Genomic DNA, 11,037 nt, shown 5'->3' with positions numbered 1-11,037 from the left:
TCGCCAGATTTTGTTGAACATAGCTCAGGTAAATGGTACTATATAAACTGCAATACACATAGAAAACATTAAATAAATGCTAAAAAGACAAGAACAAAGGACCTCAATAACTGGCGAACGTTCGTTGAGAAGGGTTGGCATTTGCAGACGGATTTCATGGTTGTTTTAGTTATAGAAGGATGACAACTTCTTTAGAATAGCGTGCCAGTCTCTTACAGAGAACGTTATTATTTTCTTTTGAAAACTGCCACCGTTCGATCTGGATCAAACGGCCATGAGGGGAGTGTGTCAGTGGAACTGCCAGAGACTTGACGATCGCCGTATATCATTAACGAAAACAAAATGACGTGTCCGATTGTGAATAGCACCAATACGGCAATACGTTACTGTTTACATCCAAGCTATGAATTTGGCAATGTTCACAGTTTGACTTATGTACATCTTTTTACTATGAAGGTATGTATCATATACTCCTACTTATTTTGTTTTAAGTTTTCCTTTCCGGTTTCACCACCTATCCAGATTAGAACGTGACAGAAAAAAGCAAGAAACGGTGAACCGATCAATTCGAAGCACCCCCCGCCGCTTTGCAGGGCTAACAGAAGTTGGCACCGAGCAAAAGCAAAAGCAAAAGCGACCTTGATTTTGACGTAAGTAGGGGGGTCTGAACTGTCTTCCATATACCCCTTTTCTGCTCACCCCTGATCCGATGAGGCGCCAAAGCGGATTCCACTTGTCCACGCCGTGTTGATCCTCGGCCGTCGGCTGCGCGCAAGGTGCTTCGGAATTCGGCTTCCAGAACGTGATTTTGGACTGTGTAGTATTGTAGTGTAGCGCACCTCGCATGGTGGCCCCGTCTAGAACTAGAAGCGTGATGGATGGGTCATGGGTGGATACGGGAGGGAAGTTCCTGGGCTGTTCGTGGCAAACGGAGGAGCGTGAATAATCCACGCCTGCGCGAAAAGAAACGGGAAGAATCCAAGCAGCCGGCCGCAGGCCCAAGGAGAACGATCGACGACCACGGGCGGGCGTAGTAAAAGACCGCGTCGCTGTCGGGGCCGCGGCCCGCGCGCCCACGCCACCGGTGCCGTGGCCCCGCGTGCCGCGCCCGTGCGTGGCCAGCACCAGCGGCTTCCCTCCCAAGCAACCCAATCCATCCAAGCACGCCTCGCTCGGCCTCGGTTTCCCTTGCTCCTCACGCCCGCCCACGCCCCCGGACGCGTCGCCCCACGCGCATTCGCCTTCCTTTATAAACGCGGGCCACGCCGCCCGCCACACACCAGTCACGCTCACACGGTTTCCTCTCTCTTTGCCGCCACCACAGCTCCAGCTCCAGCAGCTAGCCACAGCAATGGCGCGCCTGGCGACCATCCTCAGCTTCGGGGACCGCGCCGAGGAGGGCGCGGACGCCATCCCGGAGCCGCAGGAGGACTACCAGGGAGAACACGACGACGACGACGACGCGGCGTCGGATGCCAGCGGCGACAGCTTCGAGTTCGCGTTCGCGCGGCCGCTGGCGCCGGCGGGCGGGGAGGCGCTGGCGGACGACCTCTTCGCGCACGGCCGCATGCTCCCGGCCTACCCGGTCTTCCACCGCCGCCAGGCCCGAGACGACGACGACGCGGCCACCTCCGCGACGGCGCCGCCCTCGCCGGACACGTACTGCGCGTGGGCGCCGCGGTCGGCGCCGGGGTCGCCCGCGCGCGAGCCGGCGGCGGCCTTCCCCAAGAGCGCGTCCACGGGCACGGGCGAGGCCGCGCGCCGGTTCCGCCTGCGCGACATCCTCGGCTCCGGCGGCCGCTCCCACAGCGACGGCAAGGAGAAGTTCCTCTTCCTGCAGCCGACCCCCGCCACCAAGCCCAAGTCCAGGACGAGCGCATTGTCCACCCCGTCGGCGCCTGCCGCCAAGAAGACACAGGCGCAGCAGAAGCAGGGCAAGAAGAAGGGCGCCGCCGCGGCCCCGACGGAGATGGACATGGCCACCGCGCACCGGCTCTTCTACAGCAAGCCCGGCGCGGCGGCCGGCCCCGGCGGCGAGAGGACGACGACGACGACGAAAACGTCGTACCTGCCCTACCGGCCGGCCATCGTCGGCTTCTTCGCCACCGCGCACGCGCTGCGCCCCAAGCACCACCCGTACTAGCCGTCCCCTGCTCCGGCCCTGCCACGATGAATCATGTCAGAATTAAATTAGTTGGTTAATTCGTTGGGTTTCCTTTCTTTCTTGGTGTGAGATGAGATGCTACCTACGACTCAGATCCAGTCAAACCCTGCTGCTTCTCGTTCGCTGGTGTAAATATAATATAAAAGTGGATCGCGCCGCGCGCGCTCTTTCTTGACCCCGAACTCGTCAAACTCGCCGCCGCGTCTCCGTGTCAACTCTGCCGCGTCCGGGCTGATCCTGTCTCGCAGATTACTGCAGTTTGTTATTATCCCCGGACCGGTACAAGTTGGTTGTTTTGGATAATCTATCTATCTACTCCCTCCATTCCAAAATATAGTGCGCCCGCGCTTCCCGAGGTTCAACTTTGACCGTAAATTTAACCAACAAGACCAACTGCGGCGGAAGAAAAAATTATATAATTGAAAACTTCTTTCGAATACGAATTCACTGATATATTTTTTGCTCCCGCCGCAATCGGTCTTGGTAGTTAAATTAACGGTCAAAGTTAAAGCACGTAGATAGAGGAAGCACTACATTGTGGAATGGAGGGAGTACTTCCTCCGTAAACTAATATAAAAGCGTTTAGATCACTACTTTAGTCATCTAAACGCTTTTATATTTCTTTACGGAGGGAGTAGTATTGAAAAATCCGAGCATTCTTGGTTGGAAACAGCCATGGATTGACCGATCCGTCGACCATTCCGCCGTCCGGGGTCAAAGGATTTGAGTTTGAGCTTGGGGAAGGAGATTCCCTTCCGTTGGAAGTTGGTGGCTGCTTCAGAGGAAATGTTCCACGGGTTGCACGAGGGAGTTGCCGGGGGAGCTGGCAGCTGGACCCGACCAGGCTTTCGTACTAGGATCTCTCTTATTTTGGGAACAAGTTTCGTATGCGCGTGCTGGTTCTTTCCGCTTGTGTGCACCAGCATCAATCCGTCTATGAAAACGAGGTCAAGGTTCATAAAATCGAAATGTTCTTTCATTTATTTAGTGAGAGATAATGTTCCGTCTATAGCAAGATGTGGACAAGCAGTGGCGGAGCTACCAGCAAAGCTGGGCGGGCCAGGTTACTAAACATGACTGTAATCTTGAATTGCTGCCTGCTGAGTAGTCTTATTTGTCCGTGGGTTTAGGTATAATTTTAGTTTTTTGGAAAATCTAGGAGGGTCACGACCATGTTTGGCCCTAACGTAGCTCCGCCAGCGTGGACAAGTGTACGTGGGTGTATGTAAACATCTACATCTGTATTGTACAGTATTTCTAAAGAAAAAAAGAGCTAGCAGCGGCATTTGCTTCAAGCTGGCCAAACACATGTGCTCCGCGCCACTCTGATGCGCCAGCTGGCAGGCAATTCCTCCATCCAGCTCCATTAATTCCTCTGAAATTTGAGCCTAAATTTGGTTAAAAAAATATTATATGCTAAAACAAACATATATCATTGGATTCGAACTTCACAGAAGCGTTCAATGATCAAAACTTTGTGTCTTATGGCTCCTAAATTATCATTTAAATTTTAAGTTAACATGCTCATAATAGCATCTCCAGCCGCACCCCCAACAGGCCCCCCCAAGACGTCATTATTTTCGCCGGCGCAACAAAAATCCCCCAGGACGCCGAATTCCGCTGGTTAGGACCATTTTTTGGCCCGGCGATTCCAGGCCGAACCTAGCGCACTGGGGGCACTTGGGGCTCCGGCGGAAGGAGAAGTGGCGTGTGGACCATCACTGTCAGGCGAGAAACGCCTTTTCCCGCCCAGATTCGACCAACATGTGGCAGAACGCCACTTCCCCTTTCGCCGCCATGCTGATATCGGCGCCACCTACCTGCCCACAGCCGCTGCTCCGCCACTAGAAAGGCCATCCCCCCATCGAAAAGAGAGGGTTTCGCCGCGACACCCTCCATCCCGCTCCTGGGCGAGCTTTCCAGGACTCCGACCACACAGGCAAGGATGCTGGCGGCTGCCCGCCCACCACGCCCACGAGGTGTTCGGCTATTTGCCTGTTCGGCAATGGGCTCCGACGACTAGGAGGCGTTAGCGGCTCTGATGGAGGAGGAAGTCGAGGCCGACACCGACGACGAAGAGCACCTCATGATCCTTGCCACTCTGGTCGGCCTGTTCGCGAACAAGGCAAAGCCGCAGTGACGTGGCTCAGCGCCGGGCCATCGCAAGAGAAAGTGGAAGCATAGAATGGAGGGCTATTGCTTGCTCTACGTCGACTACTTTGCCGGCGCTCCACTGCACAGCGAGAAAGTATTTCGGCACTGTTATCGGATAAGCCGGAAGCTCTTCCTCAAGATTGTGAATGCCATCCGGGAGTTCGACAACTATTTCATTTGCAAGAAGGATTGCACCGACACAGTTGGGTTCTCCTCACTCCAGAAGTGCACGACAGCTATGAGGATGCTTGCATACGGAGCTCTTGGTGATATACATGAAGACTATGGACGCATGGTCGAGTCCACCATCATTGAGTGTTTGTACAAGTTCTGCAGGGCAGTGGTGGAAGTGTTTGGACCACAATACTTGCGATCACCCAGTGCTGAAGATACTGCTTGAATCCTAGCACAAAATGAAGCAAGGGAATTTTCTGGGATGCTTGGAAGCATCGACTGCATACATTGGACATGAAAAAACCATCAATTTGCTTGACAGGGGATGTACAAAGGCGCCAAAGGAGCTTGAAGTGTGGTACTAGAGACGGTGGCTACACAAGACCTCTGATTTTGGCACTCCTTATTTGGTATGCCAGGAAGACAGGAATTCACAATGACATCAACGTGCTGCAGTGTTCGAATGTCTTTGCCAAGCTTGTTGAAGGTCATACTCCTGCAATGAACTTTGAGGTCAATGGGCGCCACTACATCAAGGGATACTACGTAGAAGATGGCTATCCAAGATGGTGCACATTTGTAAGAATATCTCAAACCATGTGCCACGAGGCAAGAACTCCTACTTTGCTAAGTGTCAGAAGGCTTGCAGGAAGGATGTCGAGCGGGTATTTGGTGTGCTCCAATCTCGATTTGCTGTTGTCCGGTACTCCGCTCTGACCTGGTCGAAATCTTAGATGTGGGAGGTGATGAATTGTTGTATTATCTTGCACAACATGATCATTGGGAGCAAGTAGGAAGAGCCAGTGTTTGACACTGAACCATATTTTAGGCAGTGTCCTCTTGCAACTGTTGATCACCAGGTACCGGCAACATGGGCTGCCTTGCTCAACATGCGTCAGGAGATCCGAGATCCACAAGTGCATCAAGAACTGCAGCACGATCTGGTGGAGCACCTATGAAGGCTCACGGACAACACCCAGTTCGATGTGTTTTAATTTGTGTTCGAATTATGAGCTTGCTTCGTTGAACTATTTGATTTGTATTGATTTCTGTGATGAACTATGTGACAAAAAATTAGTTCTATTGAAGTTTTGCCGAAATGCGATGAATTTGGGCCGAATTTGAGTTGGAACTCAGCGGCTGGGGGGTGAGGGCGAACTTGGGGGAAGGCTGGGAACCGGAGCCCCCCACGCTGGAAATATCACCAGTAAGCCCCCAAGAGGCGCTATTTTACGCCTAAAACAATCCTTTAAAGGCTGAACGGCTGGAGATGCTTTAAAAGTCCAGAGCATCCCTATATAAACCCGGACAAAGAAATTAGTAATAAATAGGCCTTACCGTCCACCGCATTTGCTCTACCTCTGCCTAGCAAATGTCGCCTCCTCATCCCTTCTTAAGAGTTGGCAACATTGGTGGTTGACCTGACCACAGGGTTGCACGAGAAATTCAGGGAGCCGTGGCCTAAGCCTGACCAGGCTGGGAAGAAGTTTCGGTAGAGTTGGGGCTACTTGTTTCACACCGTATACGCGTGCTTGTTCTTTCCGTTCCTGTGCACCAGTATATAAAATGAGGTCAACGACAGAAAGGTCGTTTTGCGAACATGTACTACTTGTCGTAGCATATTTATGAACGGTACGTATATGGGGGAGCATGTGTTCAAGCCGTTTCCGGTGGCGCCTTTCTTCTAGACTAGACTAGAACGTGGTACTTTCCGGAATCAGGAACGTGGTACTTTCCGGAATCAGGAACGAGAGTGTGGTATGGCTTTCTCTTCGATGTGCCATGCTATTGCTTTCATGACCTCCCTTCCCATGCAACTTGTTTTCTTAAGGGGAGCCTAAGTATAGTTAGCTTAGTTTGACCCTTGACAAAATATTGCTTTAGTGAAAGCCTTGGAAACTTGTGTTACTTTATGCAACAACTCTAGATCTTTATGCAAAATATTGTTTCTTAATAAAGTTCTAACCAAGAGGCTGGATGTTTTTTTACTCCTGATGAGAGTTGGTGTTCATGGATCTTGTAAGCGCGGCGAAAAAAATGCACATATGTTTCTTTAGGGCAAATATCAAAGAGACATGAATGTCTTTAATAATAGAACTTGACATTAAGTTTTTATGTGAGGTTGAACTTTGAAGATAGATCGGGGGAAAAGCACAGGACGACGTAGAATGTGGAACATGCCTGACCTTTGGAAGGGGTCTGAGCATTCCTCACTTTGTACGATTTCCCATGCACGCGCGTTACTTGTGTGTGTGTTTTCCGTATTTCAGGCGAGTTTGTTCTTGCTTTCTCTGCTGTCTCATCTGCCATGAGTTCAGGTCAACGTCAGTTCGATCATGAGCCCAAGGGATTGTGCGTGCGTGCGCATCATTACTGATAGCATTGACACTTGCTTGTTTTTGTGTTGCGATGAATTGTTACTTCTGGCAAATTTTGTACCGGCGGGGATTACACGTTACAAGCTCGGATACACCCGGATAAACAATAAACAAAAATAATAAAAAGTTAAATATAAAATACTGACGTTTTTGGTAACAAACATGATGGAATGTTATATGTTCAATATTTACTTCTCACACCTCTTGAAGCCTTCTTCTAGAAAGAACATGATGCTTTTCCAAATTGGGAACGAGAGTAGGTGCGGCGTGGAGCATCGAAGGCAGCCACAACCTACCACGCAAGTGGGCTCCTCCTCTTTGCCCATTGTTGTATTGTTTTCATGATCTCCTAATGATCTATCACAGTCTTTGTTCCCTTCCTTCTCTTTCCATGCAACTTGTTGTGTTTTGTATTTGGGGAACTTAACTAGTTAATCTAGTTTGACTCGACAAAGATATTGTTCTAGTGGAAGTCTTGGAATTTTGTGCTGAAAGTTCTAACCATGTTTTTTCAGTTCCGGTTGAGAGTTGGTGTGATTTTGTAAACGGCGAGAAATTAATACATGTATAATTGCAATGTCAAATAGACTTTTCTTTGAGGGGAAATATCAAAGTGACCTGGATGTCTTCCGTAACAGATCTTGACATCAAGTTTTCTTGTGAGGTTGGCACTTCGAAGATAGATCGGGGAACAAAAGACAACGTACAATAAGGAAGGAGCCGAAACTATGGAAGGGGGCTGAGCATTCTCCACTTTGTAGGATATCTTTCTAATGCACGTGCATTATCTGTGTGTTTGATTGTCGAAACTCCATGCTGGGACCAAAAACCTCAGGCCACTTTAGACAATCTCCTAGCTTTTTCGTTGTTACACATCTTAAGGATGCTAACATGGCCCATTTCTTTAGTCTCTACATATTTCACGTCATCACATGGTAATCAAAATACTAACTTTGTTTTATCTTTTATTATATGTCTCAGTACGCGGTAGGTTGAATTTTATTTATGAGCCCAAGTTTCGTTGGAGCTGGTTTCACACCGTACGTATGCGCGTGCTGGTTCTTTCCGTTTGTGTGCACCAGCATTTGTCTGTCTATAAAAACGAGGTCAAGGTCGTTGCGTTTATCAACGGTATTCAAGAGCGCGGCGAAAGCCAACTTTCATCTTATTCTTCTAGAACGTGGTACTTTCCCCGATTTGGGAACCCTGAAAGAGTAGAACCCCGTTTATCTCATATTCGATACCTTATATCCATACTAAACTATACAATGTGGATAAAAAATACGTAGATCATAAAACAGACATACAATTGGACATAGAAATGCATAATCCGTTCATCGAAAGGATCACCAACGGATCTTTAAAAGACCGCTAAAGTTTACTTAATGCACATAAAGGACTTTCCAAGTTCAAACTACATCTAAAAACTTAAAATTAAGGCGGAGCAGACGGATCTTCACCGCTTCCTCGCCGGCACTTTTCCATTCCAGTCGAGGATGATGATGTAGGCGTCGGCGGTTGGTGGAGGATCGCCCGAGTTGTCGGATGAAGCGCCTTGGTCGTCGCGGTCAGAGGAGTCGAAGTCGGAGAGGCCGATCAACCCTTTGAGCCGCCGAACGACCCTGTCTTGTTGCCGCTTGAGCTTCGCCAGCCGAGCCGCCTCCTTCGCTGCCTCCTCCGCCTCAATCTCTGACTGCTCAATGGCAAGCCGGAGCACCTTGGCGTTCTTCCAACGGAGCTGCCGAGCGTCTGTCTTCACCATTGTAAGCGACCGGCGGTAGAACCAAGCGAGGAGCCTCTCGTCCTCGCCAGGCTCCGCTGGCAACCTGCGGTGGCGGCCCACGAACTACTCTGCCGCGTCCCTCTCCCTTGCCCACTGCCCGTCGCGACGGGCAACGCGCGCCTTCGATTCTGGCGCGCGCGTCTGGGCCAGAGGTGCGAGCACTAGCACCCACTGTCGGTGTCAAAACCGGCGGATCTCGGGTAGGGGGTCCCGAACTGTGCGTCTAGGCCAGATGGTAACAGGAGGCAAGGGACACGAAGTTTTACCCAGGTTCGGGCCCTCTCGATGGAGGTAAAACCCTACGTCCTGCTTGATTAATATTGATGATATGGGTAGTACAAGAGTAGATCTACCACGAGATCAGAGAGGCTAAACCCTAAAAGCTAGCCTATGGTATGATTGTTGATGTGTATGTTGTCCTACGGACTAAAACCCCCTGGTTTATATAGACACCGGAGAGGGTTAGGGTTACATAGAGTCGGTTACAATGGTAGGAGATCTGAACATCCGTATCGCCAAGCTTACCTTCCACGCCAAGGAAAGTCCCTTCCGGACACGGGACGGAGTCTTCAATCTTGTATCTTCATAGTCCAGGAGTCCGGCTGAAGGTATAGTCCGGCCATCCGGACACCCCCTAATCCAGGACTCTCTCAGTAGCCCCTGAACCAGGCTTCAATGACGACGAGTCCGGCGCGCAGATTGTCTTCGGCATTGCAAGGCGGGTTCCTCCTCCAAGTTCTTTATAGAAGATTTTAAACACAAAGATAGTGTCCGGCTCTGCAAAATAAGTTTTCCACATATTGCCATAGAGAGAACAATATTTACACAAATCTAATCTGCTGACGTATTCCGTAGCGTGACACACCACGGCCAAGCCTTTATCCGAGTCGTTTCATTATCCCACCTCAGCGCGTTATGCGAGGCGGTTTCCTTGGCACGTCTTGTCAAAGCAGAGATCGTGTCCCCTTATTCCGGGATTCTCATCAATACGGGCGTGGGTAACCCAACTGCTTCTAGGACTCCTAGATCATAGGCAAGTCCAAACGGACACGGAGAGGACGCTCGATATCCACCCTCTTTATAAAGGGACGAGGCCTTTTATTTTTCCCTCCCGTGCTCAATCGAATCCTTCCCCCACCTCAAGCTCAAACTCCCAAAGTTCAGGTCAGGTGCTCCGAACCTTCAGTCATGTCCGGATCTAGCCTTCAAGGCCGATGGGTGCCTTCTTCCGTCACGGAAGAAGACGTCAAAAAGTTGAGGGAGGCCAGATATCTGACCGCCGAGATTCTGCATCGGCTGCCTCCCCGGGGGCAGGCCGTCGCCTCCCCCGAACCCAACGAGAGCGTCGTGTTCATCTCCCACTTCCTCCGAGGTCTAGGCCTTGCATTGGATCCTTTTGTCAGGGGCTTGATGTTGGAAATATGCCCTAGAGGCAATAATAAATTAGTTATTATTATATTTCCTTGTTCATGATAATCGTTTATTATCCATGCTAGAATTGTATTGATAGGAAACTCAGATACATGTGTGGATACATAGACAACACCATGTCCCTAGTAAGCCTCTAGTTGACTAGCTCGTTGATCAATAGATGGTTACGGTTTCCTGACCATGGACATTGGATGTCGTTGATAACGGGATCACATCATTAGGAGAATGATGTGATGGACAAGACCCAATCCTAAGCCTAGCACAAGATCATGTAGTTCGTATGCTAAAGCTTTTCTAATGTCAAGTATCATTTCCTTAGACCATGAGATTGTGCAACTCCCGGATACCGTAGGAGTGCTTTGGGTGTGCCAAACGTCACAACGTAACTGGGTGGCTATAAAGGTACACTACGGGTATCTCCGAAAGTGTCTGTTGGGTTGGCACGAATCGAGACTGGGATTTGTCACTCCGTGTAAACGGAGAGGTATCTCTGGGCCCACTCGGTAGGACATCATCATAATGTGCACAATGTGACCAAGGAGTTGATCACGGGATGATGTGTTACGGAACGAGTAAAGAGACTTGCCGGTAACGAGATTGAACAAGGTATCGGGATATCGATGATCGAATCTCGGGCAAGTATCGTACCGATAGACAAAGGGAATTGTATACGGGATTGATTAAGTCCTCGACATCGTGGTTCATCCGATGAGATCATCGTGGAACATGTGGGAGCCAACATGGGTATCCAGATCCCGCTGTTGGTTATTGACCGGAGAGTCATCTCGGTCATGTCTGCATGTCTCCCAAACCCGTAGGGTCTACACACTTAAGGTTCGATGACGCTAGGGTTATAAAGGAAGTTTGTATGTGGTTACCGAATGTTGTTCGGAGTCCCGGATGACATCCCGGACGTCACGAGGAGTTCCGGAATGGTCCGGAGGTAAAGATTT

At 50.0% G+C, this 11,037-nt stretch overlaps 1 protein-coding gene across 1 annotated transcript; it reads left to right on the top strand.

The window, feature by feature from the left end:
* Positions 1-1,262: 1,262 nt before the first annotated feature.
* On the top strand, positions 1,263-2,339 carry LOC123132092 (uncharacterized). The gene has a single exon (XM_044551851.1). It carries the CDS (start codon positions 1,352-1,354, stop codon positions 2,141-2,143), a length of 792 nt encoding a protein of 263 aa, XP_044407786.1. The 5' UTR covers positions 1,263-1,351; the 3' UTR covers positions 2,144-2,339.
* The last annotated feature ends 8,698 nt before the right edge of the window (positions 2,340-11,037 follow it).

Source organism: Triticum aestivum, chromosome 6A, assembly GCF_018294505.1.
Source record: "Triticum aestivum cultivar Chinese Spring chromosome 6A, IWGSC CS RefSeq v2.1, whole genome shotgun sequence".
In the NCBI taxonomy this organism is placed as follows: domain Eukaryota; kingdom Viridiplantae; phylum Streptophyta; class Magnoliopsida; order Poales; family Poaceae; genus Triticum; species Triticum aestivum.
The sequence above is the reverse complement of the archived record's forward strand: the minus strand, read 5'-3'. Positions and strand labels throughout refer to the sequence as shown.